This window comes from Daktulosphaira vitifoliae, unplaced genomic scaffold (genome assembly GCF_025091365.1).
Source record: "Daktulosphaira vitifoliae isolate Bord-2020 unplaced genomic scaffold, ASM2509136v1 Scaffold_4, whole genome shotgun sequence".
NCBI classification, from domain to species: Eukaryota; Metazoa; Arthropoda; class Insecta; order Hemiptera; family Phylloxeridae; genus Daktulosphaira; species Daktulosphaira vitifoliae.
Genome location: NW_026099575.1, coordinates 16,389,485 through 16,413,004, shown reverse-complemented (window position 1 = coordinate 16,413,004; position 23,520 = coordinate 16,389,485). Strand labels below are relative to the sequence as shown.

At 25.2% G+C, this 23,520-nt stretch overlaps 4 protein-coding genes across 9 annotated transcripts in view; 1 reads left to right on the top strand and 3 right to left on the bottom strand.

Moving 5' to 3' along the window:
• Positions 1-152: 152 nt before the first annotated feature.
• On the bottom strand, positions 153-6,479 carry LOC126905270 (AP-1 complex subunit beta-1). Its single transcript, XM_050684802.1, has 14 exons — positions 6,232-6,479; positions 6,043-6,166; positions 5,231-5,401; positions 4,910-5,155; positions 4,657-4,850; positions 3,913-4,087; positions 3,659-3,846; positions 2,898-3,602; positions 1,683-2,012; positions 1,540-1,626; positions 1,330-1,459; positions 1,101-1,272; positions 859-1,013; positions 153-516 (listed from the first exon to the last, which is right to left on the bottom strand). Exons 2-14 carry the CDS (start codon positions 6,148-6,150, stop codon positions 442-444), a joined length of 2,736 nt encoding a protein of 911 aa, XP_050540759.1. The 5' UTR covers positions 6,151-6,166; positions 6,232-6,479; the 3' UTR covers positions 153-441.
• A 1,046-nt stretch (positions 6,480-7,525) lies between these two features.
• Positions 7,526-10,612, top strand: LOC126905278 (cilia- and flagella-associated protein 299-like). The gene is made up of 3 exons (XM_050684820.1): positions 7,526-7,901; positions 8,496-8,693; positions 10,165-10,612. The coding sequence occupies exons 1-3, from the start codon at positions 7,557-7,559 to the stop codon at positions 10,336-10,338; spliced, it is 717 nt and encodes a 238-aa protein (XP_050540777.1). The 5' UTR covers positions 7,526-7,556; the 3' UTR covers positions 10,339-10,612.
• Positions 10,613-11,300: 688 nt separating this feature from the next.
• On the bottom strand, positions 11,301-17,332 carry LOC126905276 (ribosome biogenesis protein NOP53). Of its 4 annotated transcripts, XM_050684817.1 has the most exons (9): positions 17,271-17,285; positions 16,200-16,335; positions 15,511-15,630; positions 15,278-15,433; positions 13,638-13,831; positions 13,256-13,560; positions 12,489-12,715; positions 11,574-11,840; positions 11,301-11,512 (listed from the first exon to the last, which is right to left on the bottom strand). In XM_050684817.1, exons 3-9 carry the CDS (start codon positions 15,621-15,623, stop codon positions 11,431-11,433), a joined length of 1,344 nt encoding a protein of 447 aa, XP_050540774.1. In that variant the 5' UTR covers positions 15,624-15,630; positions 16,200-16,335; positions 17,271-17,285; the 3' UTR covers positions 11,301-11,430. The 4 variants fall into 4 exon arrangements, with proteins under 4 accessions (XP_050540774.1, XP_050540771.1, XP_050540773.1 ...); XM_050684814.1 differs by lacking the exon at positions 16,200-16,335 and having other exon boundaries at positions 17,271-17,332; XM_050684816.1 differs by lacking the exon at positions 17,271-17,285 and having other exon boundaries at positions 16,200-16,439.
• A 4,523-nt stretch (positions 17,333-21,855) lies between these two features.
• The window catches only part of LOC126905273 (ecto-NOX disulfide-thiol exchanger 2), a 7,784-nt gene continuing 6,119 nt past the window's right edge, over positions 21,856-23,520 (bottom strand). For all 3 annotated transcript variants that reach the window (XM_050684810.1, XM_050684809.1, XM_050684811.1), the window contains 2 exons: positions 22,438-22,603; positions 21,856-22,267 (listed from right to left, as the gene is read on the bottom strand). In XM_050684810.1, the coding sequence (XP_050540767.1) occupies positions 22,068-22,267; positions 22,438-22,603 (366 nt within the window). In that variant the 3' untranslated portion in view covers positions 21,856-22,067. The remainder of the gene's footprint in view (positions 22,268-22,437; positions 22,604-23,520) is intronic.

The window sequence follows — 23,520 nt, the reverse complement described above, 5'->3', positions numbered from 1 at the left end:
TATTATTTTAATGTCTAAAATTTATTAATAATGTGACATAATACATAAAACCACAAATTAAATATTTTATTAATTATAAATATAAATAAATAATATAACCCAATAAAAATAGTAAGGATTACGTAATCTATATCCACGTTTATATTATACACGTATAATAATATTTAATATGTAATAATAATAATAATACATTTTTAAGTATAAATTTTAACAAAAAAAATTAAGTATTACAAATAGTAAATACTATATTTATATCAATGAAAACTAAATTAGTAAATTTATATTACCTATAAATGAATTAAAGATTATTATTTAACCGGTAATATTTAATTATCATAAATATCAATAATATTAATACAATTTTCACTTATTTTGTATGTTTATTCTATTTTAAAGTTCATTTATTTTTGTAAGCTTCCATTGTGTAAAGGATTTAGAGTTCTATGAATGAAGAATAGCATCATATGCTTGAAATACACCTTGTGCCACCTCTAATGTTTGAGATTTTAATGATAACTAAATATAAAAACATAATTTTATTAAATTAGAAGTATACTGTTGAAAATTTAAAATGGGTTTAAAAAAATTCATCTACTTTTAATATTGTTATATAGTATACTCTAGTCATAAAATAATTTTTAACACTTAAATTTTCATGTCTTAATATTTTGTAAATTCTTAAACAAGTTGTTAATATTAAAATAATTGCTTTAATAATTCAAACTTAATTTCTAAAATAGCATAAAACCTATTTATATGAACAAAAAAAATTTTCTGACTATATTATTGAAGAGTATTGAAATTAATAAACAATTATGTAAAAAAATAAAAGTAACTTTATAAATCAATTCATTTTACCGTAATATTTGGATTTCCTGGCTGAATTTTCAATTCATTTAATACCCAATGACCATTTGTTAATTTCAATGATTGATACAACATATCTTGTCCTTCAACATTTCTTTTAGCAATTGTAAAAACATTGTTTTGAGACATTTTCATCACAATAGCCTCTATAAAATAAATAAATTCATAAATAGTAATATATATTTACTGCAAGTTTAGATGAGTTAATTTTCATAGAACTCGTTTATCTTTACCTGTATTGCAAAGTACATTTTTTAAAGTAAATTGAACTTCATTCTCAGCAGGAATATCTTTCCACGTAGTTAAAAATACTCTTTTGTCCATTTGACCATCTTCGACAAAAAATATACTCATAGGAACAATACATGCATAATACATTACATCAATATTGTTCTTTATTGCAACCTATAATTTGTTAAAATTGATGAGATATTATAAAAAAATTTACAATTAAATTATTACTTGAAGGTTAGTAATTGGCTCCATTCTTTGAACCATTCCAGTTGTTGCAAGAGGTAAACAAGCTTCATAAGATGCAGTTGGCATTAGAGGATTCACTACTTGTAGTGGACGAGCAGGGGTCAAGCCAAAACTGTCGAAAAATTAATATATTTTTATATGGTTTATCTAAAGTTGAAAAATAAAGTATTTAAATTTATAAAAGATACTCACGAGTTTTTGTTCAATTGAATAGCAAACCCAGACATTGGTTGCATTGCTTTGTTTTTAAGTGTCATATCCATATTAATTTGACCATTTCTATAAAAAATATATTTATGTAGTCAACATTAAAAAAATTAAAATATGAACTATACTTTCTGGAAAATGTTCCCATGATCTCTAAACCCTTCCCATTTTCACTTGGTAGCCAAAGTTGCTTAGGAGGAGAGTAGGAAACTGGAGTAGGAGTAAATCCAAAAATATCCCCAAGTAAACCTGTGTTTGATGTAGAGGTTGCAGGAACATCTGTAGTAGTTAACAGAGAATCTAGTCCAGAAGCAAGAAGATCAACAGATGGTTGAGTTGATGCTGGAATTACTGATGGTGTTGTCAAATCCATACTAAGAAGATCTCCTATTAATGATTCTTGAGGGGCTGGTATAACTGCAGCTTGAGGAATATTACTTGAAGTAATATTATCAGTTCTAGAAAAAATAAAATAAGTTATTTTAAAATAAAGAAGTCCAAGTTTCTAATTTTTATATTTACTATTAGTTTCTCTCAAATTACAATTGATTTTTTTTAAATTACTTTTCAATTAAAATAAACATCATACATCTTAGAATACTTTTGAAATTATTTAAATTTTTATAATTCCTAATTCATAGGAATATAGAACTTGAAATAAATACAAATAGTAAAATAAAAAAATAAAATCATTTAAACAAACTATTTTTAAAACTAATAAGAGTGTTATTATCTTCAATCTTTTCTCTTACAAATATCATAGTTATATTACAATATCTTTTAATAAGAAAATTATAATAAGTATTTGGATGATATAGTATATTCCCCAATTACCATTTATCAGAACCAGTACCATAAAAAATACACAAATATATTTAAAATATACTCATATATCTATACAATTTTCTGTAACATTATTCTGGGAATAATAATCATGTTTTTATGGTATTTCCACAAAAGTTACTACAACCTAAACAGCATTTTTCAATCAAAAAGGTTTAATAATATTAAACTAACATTTCATGAATGTTTAATCAACATATTTTTTTTAATGCTGTATGGGAACATCATTATATTATTAATATTTTTACATATTTATTAAAAATTAATAATGCTTCATTATAAATTCAATAAAATACAGTTATTTGTTTTCAACTTAGTCTCATTACATTTTATTTAATTTTATTTCTATAACATGTCACAAGTTTTATTTCTACACTTAAAAATCTGTTTTTTTTTTTTGTGCTATTTTACACAAATAACAGTCTATTTAGAAAAAAAGTTTGTCATATTTTAATAATAAGATTATTTTATTATAAGCAACAAAAAAAATTAGCTTTTACCTGGCAGGAAGAGATTTGCGTAATCCAGGTCTACCTTCAACAAAAGCACTTGGAGGTTTATGGTAAACACTAGCTAAACTAGATATATGACATACAAGTTCATCTAATAAAGTAGGTTCTAGAAGATCAGTTTCTTCAGAAATTAGAGGTTTTTCTGCAAGAACAACATCTTTAGCGGCTCCTGGATCAGTAGACAATAATCTCCAGTAGATAAAACCTCTATCACGTAAATCTGGATTATCTGAGTCCTGGGTAGCTAAACTTAAAACCTGCTGAACTAGTTCTTGTGTGTCTGTGGGACGTTTTAAAAATAATTTTACAATAGCAGTCAATAACTGCAACTGCACTTGAGTATTTTCATCATGGAAGCCTTCCAGAAAACTTTCTAACAACTCATCAGCATTGTCAATTCGTTCAGCATATTCACCAATTATCCAAATCATAGATGCTCTTGCTTCAGGTTCATCCAGTGTATCCAGATTTTCACACAATAATGATATTATACTTTCATACTTATTAGGATACTTGCGGAAAATATCTTTTATAACAACAATGGCTTCTTGAACAACATAATTTACTTTGGTTTGAATTAAATCAAGAAGAGTAGAAACACATCTCTCAGCAGATTGTTCAACTTTAATTGCACATCTTCCAATAGCACGTACAGCTTTACGTACAAAATCAACATCTACTTCAGTGGCATATCTGTAAAATAAACAATATATAACAAAAAGAACAAAAATTTTAAAATAATTAATTACTCTTTAAGTTCTGATAAGACTTGGGCAATATTTGCTTGCGAAGCAAGGCGAATCATTATGTCTAATTTTTCTAATTTAACATAAATAGGATCATTATATTTCACAAAAAATACTTTCATCTCATGCTTTAATATATCAGGACGTTTTTGTACAATAAGATTAATATTTCTCAAGGCTACATATTGGACCTAAAATTTAAACAATTTTTTTAGTGATAAAAAGTAATTACCATAACATTAATGACATTTTTTTACCTCTGGTTCTGTAGAAAGTAATGTCACAAGCGGTGGAGCCAGTTTTTTCGTCAAAGTTGTCACAAAATCGGAATCTGTTGGCAACATTTCCATGAGTTTCATCAGTACTTTAATGGCAGACAATACAACTGCTGCATTAGCATGAGCTAAACGTGGTGTAATTCTTTCACAAATACTACATATAAAAATAGTAAAAAATATAATAATTGTATTTAATAAAAATTTTATCATAATTTTTATTTGTTGTGTTTGAGAATTAGTATTCTGTAGAATATTTTGCTCAATCCCTAATGTTATGACAAACTAATAATCAATAATTTAAAATTTGTTTGTAATTTTCTTTTTAAAACAAGCTACTATTTGTGTTAAGAGGACAATAAAACCTGTACAACTCTGTGTAATAGAAACAAACCCCGATACTTATGCACCGAAGCACGACACATTCCTGACCAAACAATGCACTAGACTTTAAATTAAATATGATACTTAGTAAAAAAATTAGCCATTTTTACCTCTAAAATAAAAATTTATATGTTAGAAATTGAATATGATTCTAGTATAATCTTAATAGACAGTTAATAATGACCCATACTTAGATCAAGCTTAACTTGCTAACTACTAAATTACAACTCAGAATAATAAATTGATATAGAGAAAAGATAAATTAAAAATAATAAAAAAAATGATGGTCTAAGTCAACAGTAAATCTTTTTTTTCTTATAAATACATAATTTTTATGCAAACCTTTGTGCCTCACGATCATCTTTGGGGCTGTAATTTGCTAAAGAATCCAGTATGAATACTTGACCCCATTCTGTACATTCATTTAAAGCAGTTAAAAGCTTATTTATAGTTTGTGAATTCATTTCAATTAGTGGTGAACCAGTTATACTTGCTTCATTCATTTCAGATAATGCAGCTACAGCATTTGCAACAACCTAACGATTTATTTTGACTTAATAACATAAATAAAAAATTAGTTTTGTCAATAAATTACCATTGGGTTAGAATCAGAAAGTAATTCTTTTAATTGTTCCAAAAATCCTTGATCATCAACTAACTGTGCATTAATGTCATATAACTTGGCAACACAGACTGCAGCTGTTTTCCTCACATATGGGTCTTCATCCCGTAAACACTTGCGTAATGGTTCACAAAGATATTCTGTAATTTTATCAACTCTGATGCATCCCATTGTACGCACAGCTAAAGCACGTATTAATGGATTGGGATCTTCACAATCCTTAAAAACATAAGTTTACGAGAAATCATTTTTCTTTTCGTAAGAACAAATTTATTTATTTTTAATTTTAGTTACTTTTACAAAAGTATTAACAGCCATAATTGCCATATCAGGATTACTTTTAGCATAATTCATCAAATATAAGTAAACCAGTTTTTTCAATTCCAAATTATCAGTTTGCATACAGTTAACAACATCAGGAAATAATGCAGAAACATCTTTTCCAACTGTCATTGAAGCAATGACCTATTTTTATAAAAATAGCACTAATATTATCTTAAAATTCCATAAAGTTTTTTAAAATAACTCATTTTATCAAAAAGTAAAGATAAAATAGATATAAAAAAAAAAATTTTTAGACCAATTTTTAAAATTGTTAAGTTTTAATCTTCATTATTTTTAATATATAGCTTTATTCCATTCAGTTAATAATAGTAAATTTAAAAATAAATATAAAATAAAAAAATTAAATATTTAACAGATTGCAAGAAAACAAAATTATGATTTTAATAATAATAAAATCATACTGATTTTACTCAGCACAGATATATATGTTCAATTAATATTTATTCATAAGAACCCTTTAAATATATTAGTATTCTTAAACTATTTAAAGAATTATAAATTTAAATGTTTAAAAAAATACACTCACACAGTCTATTATTCATTGTAGGAAATATGCTTCGGAAATTAATTATACTAATAATAGCCAAATTAATCGAATTAGAACCAATAATTTAAAAAAGTATCTACATATTTTATATAAAATTATGATCAAGATTAGATGTATTTTAAATACTAAAAAGAGGTAATGTCTTAAACAAAAGAACTTAATATAGATAGAATTTTAGAACTATTTTTCAGTGCATAACAATGTAAGAAATTACCTTTTTAACAGCTTCTCTCTTTTTTTCCTTTTTGTCACTATTAAGCTCAGACTTCAATTCGAATATTTCACCTTTCTTAGTAGTAGTAAAATACTTACTATCGGTCATTTTAACAGATATTTTTCTATGAAATATTTAAGAATTATTTGAAATATACATAATTCATGAAAACAATTGATTTATACTTACATATCTTCTTCAGTTTATATGATATAAATTGTGTACTGTTAGGGGCGTCAACAATAACTTTTTTATTTCAATAATAATTGAAGATGATATTTCAATCTAAATAAATAATACTATAAATTGATTAATAATCTTAAATAATAGTAGAAATAATCGTTTAACCGGTAAGTACTACAGGCTTTTCAACTATTTTTTTAGTTTTATAGAAGGGTTTTTTCAGTTTTGATCGTTTGATATTGATAATTACACTGATAACACGTATAGGACTTCTTCAAATACCATGAATGTGGTTGAAAACAATAATGGATAATGTTCATAACATATTCAATTAATCGATTATATAAAAAATAAAATTACAGAAATAGGAATTTTTCATCTTTATAAAAAAGTAACGATTCTATTAATGATAAAATACATAGACTAAAGATAAATAAATTATAACGACTAGGAGAATTATTTATTTTTATTATTTTTCCTGAGTATTTAACAGTTATCACTGCAGATTACATTAAATATTGCGTATACAGTGGAATCTAGGGATACCGGAATTTTTTATTCGTGAAGGAGCAATCATTTAATAATTCAAAATTGGTTCTCTTGATCATTTCTAAACTAAAAGAGCGGATAGAGAAATTTTTTTGTCAAATTTTAGTGATATTTATATATAAATATAAGTACCGAACCATAATAACTTCTTTTGCTTCTTACATTATTTATTTTAATAGCACCTTTGAATAACATAAAAATTACATTAATTTAAAGATAAAATGAGAGAAAAGGAAAACTATATTTCAATATTTTGTACTACTTAAGAGTTAAAATTTGGACCAACTATATTTTTGTTTATTCCACTATATTATCTATATATTAGCACAAATAAGTTTTATTTTTTTGCGATATCATAATTAAAGTTAAATACTATTAATATGTGCCTTTTATATTTATTTTCGAAGAGTTAGTCAAACTGTATCACATATAAAGTTAATCTACGTTATAATGAGTGTTGGAAGTTGATGCACTTAGCATTTTTTTAATGAACCATTAAGTTAATACGATAAATTAAAAATTATACATTCTATTTTTTTATATTATTTTAATCCCATTACGTTTAATTTCAGTTGTTTTAATCTTGTTTAAAACAACAGTAAAAAATAAAAATTGTCTACAGCAAAACTTATCATAACTCCATAGAAACGAATAAATTTAACTTAAAAAAATTACTTATAAAAATATTAATTATTCTAATAATAAATATTATTATATATTAATATTAGTTCTTTAATAAAATTACTGCAAATTTACTCATAAATATTTCTATTTACTTCAAAATGATTGAAAAAGCAAGTTTACAACATCAAAGAGAAGCTGACCGTCGACTATTGCAATTCAACAATTACAATGAATACCTAGATTCTTTAAGGAAAAATTCTGATCTAAAATATTTAGAAAGCATAAAACAATGTCGCAATATCGCAGAGGCAGGTTATCGTTCAGCTGTAACTTTATCATTCAATGATTTTAATGAAAGATTAGAAGAAGTAAGAAAAATGGTTAATCCCCCAATGAATATAAGGAAACCATTAAATGAATTGTTAAACAAAACAATCAGCCAAGACCCTTTAATTGTAGCTTTAGCAAGTCGCGAAAAAAGGATACGATTAGGCGATTTAGCGGTATGTACATTATAACCTAACAACTATAATAAAATTTTAACAATTTTGGGAAATGGGATTCAGATTTTATTGATGTTAACGCAGTTAAAAAGATTTTATAATTAAATTTTCATAAAATCTATTTTTGCTATGAAACCAAACAAATTCAATATAAAATTACGAATATTTTGGTATCAAACGCATCTTTTTAATTATTGACACTTACTGCCTTTTGGTAAGGTAACTTATTTAACAAAAATTACCTTGTTTGCAGTATTATCATTATTTTTATCATTGATATTATTATGAATTTAGGCATTTATACTTGTTCCAACTATGCCGTGTCTTTACTGTACTGGATTTTTAAACCTTTTTTGCTTAAAATTTTATCATTTAAGCATATTTTATCCAGAAATTCGCAGGGAAAAACGTTTTCTTATATCAGGCGCAGATATAGAAATTTTTGGTGGAAACCATTTTACCGATTCTTCTAATATGAGAGCTATTTTTTTTAAAAGAGGAAAACTAGAAATAGCTTCCTATTGACTAAGCACCTGGTTTAATAAAATCATATTTTTAAAAATTATAAATGTTTATTGTTAATAATATTTTTAGACAATTATATTTATACGAGTAAAATGCAAAAAAAATACTGAGATATCGTGCTACATTGATTATGGTGAACGATTATTAACCGAAAATTGGATTCCTTATTACAAGGGCACAAAACTTCTACAACCAAAAAAAACGGATTTGAGCTATTATAATTGGAGAAACAATACAACTTATTTAAACAAAACTAAAAATTTTACGGTCTGTGAATGCACTTTATGAAAAATATTTCCGTTTTTAACCCACTTATATTAGTTTTACCTGTACGCATGACAAAATAGATCTATTTTGTCATACCTGTACGTATGTTTGTAACTTACCACGCACAACGTGTTATCCTCGAGTATCCGTCGTCTATGGGCTTGAGACTAGACTGCCGTAACGCATTCACCCCACCCCGCTCACCACACACCGGCAACACTATTACTATACAGAGTGTTCAGTAAGTCAGGAAACGGGTATCTATTGTTCTCATTGTTTGTAACAATTGACCTGTTTCCTTACTTACTGAACATTCTGTACAAACAAATTTGTATTGCTTATTATTAGATATAAACAGTTAAAGATTCAATTTTTTTTGAGTTTATATACAGAATGTTCAGTAAGTCAGGAAACGGGTTTCTATTGTTCTCATTGTTACAAATAATGAGAACAATAGAAACCCGTTTCCTGACTTACTGAATACTCTGTATAAGGGAATACAAATACAGGTAGCTAATTGGTTTTTTATGACGATATTTGCAGGTATATAGCCTTTATTACCAATGGTCATAGGACACATTGTTGCGAGTTTTTAAACGCACTAACTGGCAATACAGAAATTATATCAATTGATAGTCATAATTTACAATAAACACTCCGTGACTGTGACAGCGTTGTTATAAAAACTAAAAAGTGAAAATAAATATAGTTAAAAAAGCTGAAAAACACCCTTTTAAAGCATAACGAACTAAAAAGTTAAAAATAAGATTAAAACAATAATGAACGAAAAATACTAGTATTGTTGTGAAAAAAAGCGTAGGTGCTTTGTGCCATATTTTTTGTATATTGAGCGCCCGACTGATAATTTAGATGAGGAATGTTATTAAAAATAATATTTAAGGTCAAAATTATTAGTAGCTTACCAATTTTTTTCCGATACGTCTCTATGAATATAGACTATCTATAACTAATAGTTAATTATTTTGTAGTAAACTTCTAAATATGTTTTCGGATTCAATACAATAAAAGATTTTTTTATTTTTATTAAAGAACTAATACAACAAAATACGTAAAATTGTTATACAGGGTGTTTAGTAAGTCAGGAACCCGTTTCCTGACTTACTGAACACCCTGTATAAACATTACATTATTTTTAAAAAAATTTCAGGATATATTATTTAAAAACCAAAATATTTTTCAAACAACAAACATACAAAATAATAATTATCTCCCTAAAATCCACTTTTTAATTATTACAGTCACAAAAAAGAAAGTTTTCCATCATTTGTGATGTACAAGTAATTAGAATCTAGTACTAAAATCCAGATTTAAAATTTATATTAAATTGTATTTAATAAAACATTTTCTCATTCAACTATGTATATTGATAATAAATTATGCAGGCATTGATAAAATTTAATTATATGAACCAATTAAAAAAATTTTTTTTAAATAATTTATGTTTTTATAGCCCATAACAATACCTCAAGGTTTAATATTTCAATGTAATGGAGATAGATTGATAATAAATGGCAATCCGTACTTAACATATTCAAATGTAAATGTTGACTTAGTCAGAATACATTCAGATAAATACTTGCAAGCAATGTTATTTGATCATATACTAAAAGTAAAATCGATATGAAAATAAAAATTGATATGACTAAAAGTTAATCATTTTGTCTATTGAATTTTGTTTAGATTAGATGAATAAAATTTGTATACTAAGTTTTGCATATAGAGATCTCAAAGGTAAAGGTATCTATACAGGCGATTATTTAATTATGACTCACGCAATATATTTAAAATTATTAAACATATTATAATTTAATCTTATTAGAAATCAATAGTATCTTAAGTTTGATAATTTTCAAAAAAAATTCGGTACTATACCCACTACTACACTCTTAAAATTATTTAAAATTGTTTTTTAAATGGATAGTCTTTAACTAGCCTATAAATAAGACATTTATTTAATAATAAAAATGACTAGTCATTAACAAATTTTGAACCTGTATTTTAAAAGATATTAGAATTTTTAAAACAAACTTGGACATGTAATGTGGTTTATAAATGCTTAGAGATAAAAATAAATGGACTTATGCCTTGTTTCTAGCCAATATTTTAAGTTGTTATTAACAACTTGTTGATACCTTTTGAATTAATTTTCTTAGATAAATTATTTTTTAGTAGGTAAGTTGATTTAACAACATATGTTTCAATTCTAAAAACAAAATTTGACACAATATTAAGGAAGTATCAATGGGGATAGTATTAAAGTATTTATATAAGTTATATAACATAATATTAATTCAGATAAAGAAAAAAGTATATTATGTTTTATATTTTTCAAGATATTGCATTAGTCATTGTTAAACAGTTACTCTTTATCAGTAATTTATTCAGAATTTCATAATAGTGGAGGGGTATAGTAAATTTTGGTATAGTAGTTCATATTATGAAACTTTATTTGTCTCATTGTTTCATTTAAGAAATAGGGAGGGGGGGTGCAGCCACATGTTAAGCCACTGTATATAACAAATTGAAAAATAAAATCATAAATTTTGTATTTTACTGTATGAGGATATTAAATTGAAAAAAGATAACAAATTTTAATAACTTTATATTATATTCAACTATAAATAACTTAACTATGATTTATAAAACATAGTTTTTAACAAAATAAAAACAATATTTTATTTTTATAGTTTTGTTAAGTTATCATAATTATTATATCTTAAAGTTTGAACTGAGCTAACATATCTGGAGTAACTTTAAAAGCCGGATCCATAAACGCTTGTACCTTTTTCTTGTTGATCCTAAAAGAATAATTTTTTATATTTTATACTTATAAAAATATATATATATATATATACTCACTTCAGTTGTTTCTTTCCAACAGGTAATATATTACGTACTTGTAAACTTTCAAAACAATCTTTAAATATATTTCCTTCAGGAGCAGTTTCTCTTAGGGTACCTTTAATTTCATTTGGTAGAGCAAATACTTCAGATTTTTCTACAAATTTATTTGTTCCTAAACGTCTAGTACCCATATTGTGTAACTGTCTTTTTTTTAATCTCTTGATTTTCTTTTTACATTCATTATGTTCTAACTCATCCAGTTCTTGATTAATAAAACGTAACCTAAATAATTTTACAATTATCACCAAAATTGGCTGGAAATTTTTTAATAAGTCTTTTAATTATTACTAAATTTGAATTTTTATTTTATCACTCATAAAAAGGTATATATATATCAATAGAGAAATCAAAATAAAAACTTTTATTGTGGAAATGTGATAAAAACATACCATATATTTATTGATTAAAAATAGATAATTTAGCTTATACACTTATTAATCACAAGAGGTGATTGATAATTTCTAAATTTCTTTGATAATATTCCAATAATAGAAATGATTAGAAGTAGTTAATGAAGAGGTTACCAGAGAATTATATAGTTAGTTTTTAAAAGTATATTATTCAGTATCAAAATCACTAAAAAGAAATTTGAGTGTGTAACCTGAGATGGTAAAACTTATCATTAGAAACTTCCAGGCGTGAGATATACAAGTCAATACACTTTTATTTAGGCTAGTAGTATGCATTTAAAGAAACAAAGAACATAAAAAAAGAGGATGGTTAAAGTAATACTCATATAATTTGAATAGTTATAAGTTATTCAAACTATCAGTTATAAGCCTGTATTTTTTAATGAATGAGCAATTTATTTTAAGAACATTAAACAACATAGAAGGGAATTGAGTAAAAATAAATATTTATAAATTATACTTGTAAAGATCAGAAATTTTCTTTTTTTCAATTTTAGCTTTCATTCTTATAGCTTCTTCATTTCTTAAACGTCTCTGGATTTTACGTTTCTTTTGTGTTTTCTGATTATCTCTTGTTGTAGGAGGATTAATTGCTTTATATTCAGAATTATCTTCAACTGTGTCTACAGTAATTGTATCATTTTGAAACCCAGGCAATCCCTCTGTCATTTCTTCGATAATCATTTTCTAAAACATTAAAAAATAGAAATTATAAACTTAAAAATAATTTATGATATACTTGAACAATTAAGTTTAAGAGTGAAACATAATACACAACGTTAAACATAATTAATATTATACTTTCCAAAAGACAAACTTCTCTAATATTCTGAAAAAAACTAGGAAATATGTAGTTAATTTCATAATGAGGTTGCTCTAGTAAAAAGTTAACTTTTTAAGAAAGAAAAACTGATATTTCCCAAAAAATAATTTTAACCATCGTAAATCAAATAATATTTATTAATTAAATTTTTTAACAATTTGATTTAAAAATGAGAAAAAATATGATGAGTTTAAAGATAATTTTTTTTTTTTTTATAACTAAACTTTTTTTGCATATTTTTTATTAGAATGTTTATTTTTGATAATTCAGATGATACCTTTGAGGTTTTAATATTTTTCAACATTTCATATTTTTTTATTTAACAACTCCCCACATAATATCAAGTGTTTACAATAATAACAATAATTTAATACATAAACAGTAACTTTTCACTTTAAAATTACTTCATGTGTGTCTTGAGAAACTTGTTTGAATAATTTTTGGGTACATCTTTTTATATGAGCTTCATGTTTGATAAATTCTGTTTCTTTGACAGCAATATTTTCTAATAAAGAAACATGGTCTTCAATTGCTGGATTGTAAGAAAGTCCAGGATGTGGCATTTTTATATCATCTACATTGCTTTGATTTGGATGAGACATTGTTTTTGAGATTAATGATGGTATAACTTTGGCATTATGTTTTAGCACTTCGTTTGGTAGCCAACTTAAAACATTTTTTGTAAGTTTATCTTTCCTTTGTCCGGGATCTAAAACAAATTTTTTTTAAATAAAAATACTATTTAAGTGATTTTATAAAATTGTTACTAATTATTTCCATATTTACCTCTATAATTTGACCACAAGTCCTTTTTAAAAATATCATTTACTGGATTATCAGTTAATAGTTTTACTTTAGATTTCAATATTTTATTTATTTCTTTGAGTTTTTTCTTCTTTGTAATAGTTTTTTTAAGTGGTTTAATATTTTTATCAAACTCATGATCAATTTTTAAACTTTTTTTAATTTTTTTGGTACTTCTAAAATAGAAAATGTGATAAGAATAATTAAATGGAAAATAATATTTTAATCCTAACAGCCTTCACTTAATAGTTATGCCATTGAAGCTTAGGATTGTGAAGTGAAAATTATATAAAATCATAAGGTATCTATAAGGATCAATAAGTTCTTTACTAATTTAGTAAACTTTTTTATTAATATTTGAATATAATATATATATACAGTTAAACAAAAAATGTAATATTATATTGAACATTTTTTAATTTTAGTAAACATTCAGACTTATAAACTAAAAACAATATTGCAAGTTGCAAAAGAACATTACACTCAATTTTACCATTCCTTTATTAACTATCCTAAATCTATAGTAAAGGATCTCACTCTACTTACAATGACTGATAATCTTCATTAAACTTAAAAAAAAGTGGTGCAAAGATCTTCTTGGCCCACAGTAAAAAAAATATAAATAAATAATAAAAATGGTAGCACAGTATGGACGAGGCATAGATGGGACAAGTATAGATGATCTGCTATTTCCTTATTAATATCCTGAATGAAAAAGGGATTATTAAAAAATATTATATCTCATAAAAAAATAATGTTGATCCATACACTTTTCAATAAGTTATAACATTATAAAGTTAAAAATGTAAAAAATAAAATAGAGAATTTTCATACAATAATAGCATTTGGTAGCCATTTTCACCATGAAGATAAAATAAAGTCCAAATTTTTTTTTTGCATAATAAAGTAAATTACATTAGCTTTAACTTAAGATATATATAAAAGTGTCAGACCTTCCGGAACATTTTCAAAAATAAAGTTGAAAAAATTAATTTTTTGTGAAAAAGTTGTCATTTTAAATCCCCCCTTGTGGGCAAGTAAAGGGTCACATATATAAAAAATATACCAAATGATAGGTAAAGACATCATGCATCATGATTTTTAAATTTGTAATTTTTTGGCGGATTTCCCTCGTATACGGGGAACGAAGGAATTTTTTTCAATTTTTGAGGGTAATGTCTTTGACTAGATACAATTTGTGATCTTTTGACGTATCATTGAAAGAAATCGGTTCGGTGAGAGCTGAGAAAAAGTGGTAACAGACACAAAAAAAAACACATCATAGTAATATTAATACCTTCTCAGCTTCGCATCGAAGCTAAAATTCAACTAAAAAAAAAAAATGTAATTTCAATAAAATGTCAGTCAGTGGCTTCTCTTTTCAAAATAATCATGTTGAATTTCATATTATTATCTTTAAATATTAAAAAAGAAAAGAAATGTTTTGGTAAAAATTATAAATGTTAATAACTTAAACTTGTAACATTTTTATATTTATTGTTTTTTAATATATCCTTTATAATAGTAAGGCTCACATAGATAAAATGAGTTTCAAATACTTATCTCTGAATATAATGGGATATAACATCTTTAATTCAATAAACTTTTACATACAAATTTACCTTTTAGCTAATGGAGGTATAGCAGAAGATGAATGTAAGCTTGATAAACATTTTAAAGGAGTATCTAAAGTTTTCTTCTTAGTTTTTTCCTTTTTTATATTTTTTCCACTTGTATCAACATGAAATAAATCTTCATCTTTCTGATCCTTAGTTGAACTTCAGAGGAGATATATAAATATATATAAATGAAAATGTTACAACTAATTTTTCAATGAACATTTTAAAAAGTTTACCCAATTCTTTCTTTCAATCTTTCTTCATCTAAATATGTGTCAACATCAGCTACGTCTATTTTCCTACGCCAATCTCGTTTTAAACGTCTTCCTCCTTTTTTTTTTGATTTCATATTTATACTATTTAGAAATAAAGGTAATATTACGTATAATATTTTAAGAGTTAATTAATTAAATAACTTTACTCCAATGATTCGATAAATGTCACGTGTTGTTCTTATCAAAAATAACAAATAGTATTAATTTGATAATGGTATCATAATAAAAATCTAGTTTGCAATTACTACCAGTCTATACTTTTATTTAATATATTAACACAAATTATACAGTCTGTTACTACCGTGATTAAATATTTTTGTCGCGATTTTTGAAGAAGGCATTTCGTTTACTTTCAATTGAGTCGCTAAGTTGCAAACTGGGCGTGTCCAAAAAAAATTTATTTTTGTAATTTTTACTTTTCCTATCTATTTATTATCTAATTCAAGAAAAAGCAAAATTACAAAAATAAAACATTTTTGGACATTCATCCTTTCCCACTAGCCGAATCAATTCTAACATTCATCGCAAACATTTTTTTTATTTAACTCGTGTAAACAGGACCGTTCCTATAATTAACTAGGGCATAACTTTTTAGCGATGTCTAAAAAAAAGAAATGTAATGAGTTACAGATGTGTACATGTAATATTACCTCACAGAAAAATCGGCTTGAGTTTTGGTCAGTTCTCGTATTTTCGTCCCTTCCTCGGCACGTGTAGATAGCCGTCGTGAAGTTGCGAATTTTAAAAAAAATCGTTAAGTGTCGCAAGAATTTCGGTTGACATATCCTGGCGTTTCGAGCGTATGAAAAAAAGTTCGTAGAACGGTAAAAAATTAATGAATTAATTTTTTTTTATGCTATCTCAATCATTTCTTTGGATGAATGAAAATTTCAAATATTAAGTTGTAAACGCTGGCGTTAGCGAGCGTTTTTTTTCGAAAACAGGCAACTTTTTTTCGACCTTCGCTAATTATTTTCCCAGAATCTCATGACTGAATACTTTCGTTGAAAAAAAAAGTATAATTTGTGATTGAATGAACATTTACATAACATAGTAAGTTGGTTGATTTTATAAATACATATATTGTTTAGAAAAATAATCAACGATTCTCATAGTAAGATTAGTATTTAAAATTTAATTGGAAATCATAATACTAGATGGGGCAACTGATCAAATATGAAATATATACGTCTTCTTGAGAGCACATTATGACTAACCACAGTTATATCATAGAATTTGTCTATAAGGTAATCTAGTGTCCTCCATAGTAAAATTAATAAGAAGTATGCTCGATTAGTGATGGGCATAATCGAATGATTTCGATAATCGAATGATTAGTAATCGAGACATTTTCATAATCGAGTGAATCTCTCGAAAAATCACTCGAAGTTAAAATCGTCTGCTCGTATGATAAGAATAATCAACTATTATTATTTATCGAGAGAATCGAAAAATTATTCGAAATATGAATAAATATACCTATAGTAAATAATTATTAATTTAATTTTGCTTTTTTTATTTGTTGGTGTTTATTTATAATTATTATATTAAACTATAATTTAGGAATAATAATAACAATAATATATTAATAATGCATTATTAATAAGTGCTGTAAATAAAAGACAAGTTGTTAATTTTTTTTATTTAATAATTATTATCTATATTTTAAATTAATCTGTTGGTCTAAAATACTGTAAATTCTGAATTATAAAAAAATCTACCTGTTATGCTTTCTTTCTTTCAATAATAAATATGTATATTGTCTCATTTATAAACATACATCGCATTATATGTATTTATTTATACAACCGAGTTAGACCGTAGAAATGACGAAAAAAAACCGATAACAAATTTAAAAATAAAAACATAAGATAAGGTAGCAATAGCCGGCTTGACCATCATAATTAAAACACCTGATTCCACACCTAATTGATTTTTCATAAATTCACAACTAGTGAGAGAATCAGAACTCAGTAGTTTAGCCAGTTCAGGACAAAACTTTGTTCTAATCGTCACATACTTCCCAAAAATGTGACAGATAAGGTGTTGCCATGAGTAGCGATTGAACGAGTTGAAAATAAGAAGACTCGAAGTCAACAATTTAATAATAATTCGACTATAATTTATGCTAAATAAAAACTTAAAAATAGTATTCTCTCGTTTCATAGACATCATTCGAAATAACTTTTATTCGATTATATACATTTCAAGATCAAGAAATAATTGTTTTCATAATAAACGAGAAATCATTAAAAATAATCACTCGATTATAGAATAATCAATATTATTTAAAAAATCAGAATATCTCGATTATATGATATATATGATTTCAATAATCGAAATATCTCGATTATGCCCATCACTAGGCTTGATCACAGTTCGCATTTTCGTCGTAGAATGAGCACGTGCGTCGCCTTGTGTTTTTGTGCATTCGTATACGATCAATGAAATACGACTGATTGACGAATGCCTTTAAAATCGCGCGATTTTTTAATTCTGATATAATATATATAATAGACATAATTTTTAAGTAATAATTATATTAATTACTTTAAAACAACGCATTGTAATGATATTTTATAATAAATTTAATCGTGGATACTTCATTAGTAGAACAGGAATATATTTTAGAATACGGACTATAAATAAAAAACTTGCATCACAAGAAATGAGCGATAAAAAAACCCAGCACAGTGGTGACGTGGTATAGATGGATCAAGTATAATGATATCTGACAGTGATTAAAATCACTATAAAAAAAAACGCTTCGATGCAAATCTCTAGATAGTGCTAGCACAGAATAGATTAAACCAGAATGGACACTGATAAAAAAATTACATGTATTCTTATGAGAGTACGGTAATTTTGAGCTTATGTCGCTCAGTGTTACCATAAAAACAATAAAATAAGTAATTGTATGCATATAATTCATTGTACTGTACAATAATTGTACATCGGCGGTTGATTTGAACTCTAAATGTATTATTTACATGCTAATTATTTTAGAAAATTTGCATAGTAAATTTTTTGGATTTATTTTATTATTATTTCTAAACATATAACACCATTTTAAAACTTTCAATTAATGTTTTCATTATGTGTAATTAGTTTGTTTAATATATTTTTTATTTTATGTATATTTAATAAAGACTTATTTAGAAAAAAAAAAATTATTCAATATCCACATAATATTAAATTTATTTAAAACATATATTACAATAATTTACAAATATCATATACATAAATAATTTATAGATGAGTTAAAATAGACAATTTCCTATTTTTAATTTTTTTCTCAGACATTAAATTTTTATTTAAAAATTTTATAGCTGTAAATATTCTAAATCTTGTAAACAAATTAATTAAATACAATTTATCAAAACATTTACAAGGGTGGTTAAAAGGTACATTACAAAAATCATTTTTTAATTCGGCTCCAACTCCATCTACAATAGCAAGTGTGGAAAAGTTATTAATAAAAATATTTTCTAATTCATTAATAAAATTATAAAATGTATCGTGCGGCATCATTAAATTTCCAAATGTTGAGTGGTCTCTTGTGGGGTATGCTTTATAGAATGACAAAAGAAATGACTGATCCAATTGTTAAATAAAAATTAAATAGTATTATAATATAATAATCAGTCTAATTAAGTATTTATAAATTATTTTAGAAATAGCTAAAGTTATAAGTAAAAACATACCAGGTGTTGAACATGATGGCAAGCACTCCACTGTTTCATTATCATTATCAGCAATAGTTTCAACAGCCTGTTCCTCTTTGTTTAATAGTGCATCTTCAAATAACGTTGGAATAGCATCAGGTCTAAGACGGTTCTGTTTTTCATTTCAAACATACAGTTTTCAAAATGCAATGAACACAACCGATAATTTTTGTTCAAAACTGCTGCATCAATTCCTTTGAGATGGGACAATCCACATTTGTCAATCCAAACTTCACACCTATACAATAAATAATAATTTAATATTTCAATTAATTGAAATATATTTTATAAATGCTAAACAAATTACTTACCTAGAAGGATCCTTAGGAAAAGAAAAATGACTTACTAATGCCGGATCTACTTCTAAACTTTTGCAGTTTTTTATTGAACATTTAAGTATTTTTCGTTTTGCAGTTAAAAAGTAGTCCATTGCAATTGAAAAATTAAAACTACAGCAAGTGATAATCACTAGTCAAAATATAATAGCAAAACTCACAACAACGGTGAACGGAACACAACACACATGAAGCGCAGACAAACCACAATTCACGAATGATCAGTGCGTCGCTACAGATTTATGACATGTGTAGGCGGTTTGTTTACCAATAAACCATGTTTATAAACATTGTGTTTACAAACAAACCATTAATAATGGTGTTGAACAATGTGACCGTATGTAAAGAAAAAAGGAAATACGTTTTTTTTTCTTAAGTGGCAACACTGAGCGACATAAGCTTGTTATCAGCAAAAACTAAGAGTGTCACTTCTGGTTTAATCTATTCTGTGGTGCTAGTTCCTTATTAATATCCTGATTAAGATAAAGTATATCGAATAAAAAAGAGATTATTAAAAAATAATATTTCTCATAAAAAAATTGTATTGATCCATACACTTTTCAATAAGTTATAACATTATAAAGTTAAAAATGTAAAAAATAAAATAGAGAATTTTCATACAATAATAGCATTTGGTAGCCATTTTCACCGTGAATATAAACTAAAGTCCGAATTTTTTTTTTTGCATAATAAAGTAAATACATTAGCTTTAATTTAAGATATATATAAAAGTGTCAGACTTTCTAGAACACTTTCAAAAGTTAAGTTGAAAAAGTTCTACTTTCTAAATGCATTTTTATGTTTTGAATCCCCCCTGTATTAAGAGAAATGGTCCGATTTAAAAAAAAAGTATGTCGAATGAAAGATCTATATAAATACTACTTTTTATAAAAAAATTGTAATGATCCATACATTTTTCAAAAAGTTATAGCATAATAAAGTTAAAAATATAAAATACAAAATCGAAAATTTTCACACAAAAATAGCATTCGGTAGCCATTTTCACCCTGAAGATAAAACAAAGTCTGAAATTTTTTTTTTGCATAATAAAGTATATTACATTAGCTTTAATTTAAGATATATATAATAGTGTCAGACCTTCCGGAACACTTTCAAAAGTTAAGTTGAAAAAATTAATTTTTTGTAAAAAAGTTGTCATTTTAAATCCCCCCCTGTGGGCAGGTAAAAAGTCAGATTTATAAAAAAAGTATACCAAATGATAGGTAATGACACCATGCATCTATAAAAAAAAAAATATATTGATATGTTTATTTTTAAAAAAGTTACGGCAGTTTTTAGTAAAAAAAATTTCGAAAATTAGCCATTTTTAAATTTGTAATTTTTTCGGAGGTTTCCCCCATTTACGGGGAACGAGGGAATTTTTTTCAATTTTTAAGGGTAATGTCTTCGACTAGATACGATTTGTGATCTTTTGACGTATCATTGAAAGAAATCAGTTCGGTGAGAGCTGAGAAAAAATAGTAACAGACACAAAAAAAAAAAATAAACACATCTTAGTAAAACCAATACCTTCTCAGCTTCGCATCGAAGCTAAAAAAAAATTCAAAAATTTATTAAATAATCATTATAACTACAGTTTTTATAAATACTGTAACAATTTATACTTACTGTAAGTAATTACACAATAAATTGATTTTTAACTATTTATATGCAGTTAAACATTTAAAATTTTACTATGCAGTTAAAGTTTTTCTCAGGTTAGATTTATCAACGAGTTATATCTTGGTTGATAAACTACTACAGTGTAGCAGATAATACAATAAAGATGTATTAAAACACAGTTGAAGTTAATAAAAATATTATAAATGAAATTTGAAACTGAAATTAACTAAAAAAAGTTTATTAAAATACTTGGCTAAATCGGGGCAGTGCTCCTTAATATAGAATATATACAACACAATGTATTTATGGCACTATTATGCGCACTAATTTGATCGAGCATACTTCTTATTCATTTTATAAGGGTGTCCTCTATAAAGAACTTGTAGACTGAAAGGGTTAATACTTAATTTGGATGGATTAATAATATTCCTGTAATAATTTAATACTTTATTCAATTATAACTTTTTGCCAGGTGCATATTCAAATAACTTTAAAGGAGAAAATAAGAATATTTTACAAAGTTTTATTTCTGATTGTATAGCTTTTATTTGCTAACATAAATAAATTACTAATTTTAACTACTAATAAAATAATTTTATATAAAATTGATTATCAACAGATTTCTGAACAATAAATTTATATAACTCATAAAATTTATTACTAGGGGTCAAGATCCCAATATAAATATGGGCAATACAAAAAAACATGTTATACTATAATTATAAGTTCTTTAAATTGATTTCATAGAACCATAATTATTTAAAATTAATAGTATTTCAAATAAAATTTTATATATAATGCTTTACAATTTTTTTTGAAATACAAACGTTATTATCTAATTTTTAAGAAAACTGCTCAATTTCCACCGATATTGTTTATTGTCAAGTTGAAATTTTTCAAACAAATGGTCACTATCTTTAAGTAATTTTTCTAACTCCTCTATTGTTATTTCATTATTAATATCTTTAATGTAAATGAAAATGTTTTCAATACTAGCTCCAAGTGGATGGATATTTAAATAGATGGAACTGAGAGCTGTAAAAAATGTTCAATGTATGTATGTATTATATATTTTATTATTTACATAATTCTTAATATATGTTGTTTATCATAAGAATTATGTAATTGTGTTTGAATGCAAAACTTTATAAAAAAATGGTAGAACATCATACGTGTTATTTTGTATAAAAAATTTCAATACTCACCTAAAAGTCTTATTTGTTGTTCAGAATAATTTAAAGTGATATTTTTCTTTTGTATATCACTGATTTCAGTCACACTATATTTTGTTGAAGCCACAGAATTTTCATTAGTTTTTTCATAATTGAATTTTTGGGTATTACTTAATTTTTCATTTAGAATATTTAGTTCCTTTAAAAATAAAAAAACTAAAGAATATAAGTTATATTTCAAAAAGGATTGAAAATTTAAAAAAAAAAAAAATCCAGCACAGGGGGGGCGTGGCACAGTGGTGACGTGGCATAGTTGGATCAAGTATTATGATATCTGACAGTGATTAAAATCACTATCAAAAAAAACGCTTCGATGCAAATCTTTAGATAGTGTTTAATTTTAAAAAATTGGTGGATTATTCCAAAAGCAACATGATTTGCTAGTTCGATATTAATATCCTGATTCAGATAAAGTATATCGAATGAAAAAGGGATTATTAAAAATTATTATTTCTCATAAAAAAATTATGTTGATCCATACACTTTTCAATAAGTTATAGCATTATAAAGTTAAAAATAAAAAAATAAAATCGAGAATTTTCACACAAAAATAGCATTTAGTAGCCAATTTCACCCTGAAGACACAATAAAGTACGAAATTTATTTTTTCCATAATAAAGTGCATTACATTAGCTTTAATTTAAGATATATATATAAAAGTGTCAGACTTTCCAGAACATTTTCAAAAGTAAAGTTGAAAAAGTTGTCATTTTAAATCCCCCCCCTGTGGGCAGGTAAAGAGTCAGATATAAAAAAAAAATATACCAAATAAAAGGTAATGATATCATGCATCTATATAAAAAAAAATTATATTGATTCGGTTATTTTTAAAAAAAGTTATGGCAATTTTAAGTAAAAAAAATTTCAAAAATTAGTGATTTTTAAATTTGTAATTTTTTTGGAGGTTTCCCCCATTTACTGGGAACGAGGGATTTTTTTTCAATTTTTGAAGGTAATGTCTTCGACTAGATACAATTTGTGATCTTTTGACGTATCATTGAAAGAAATCGGTTTGGTGAGAGCTGAGAAAAAGTGGTAACAGACACAAAAAAAAAC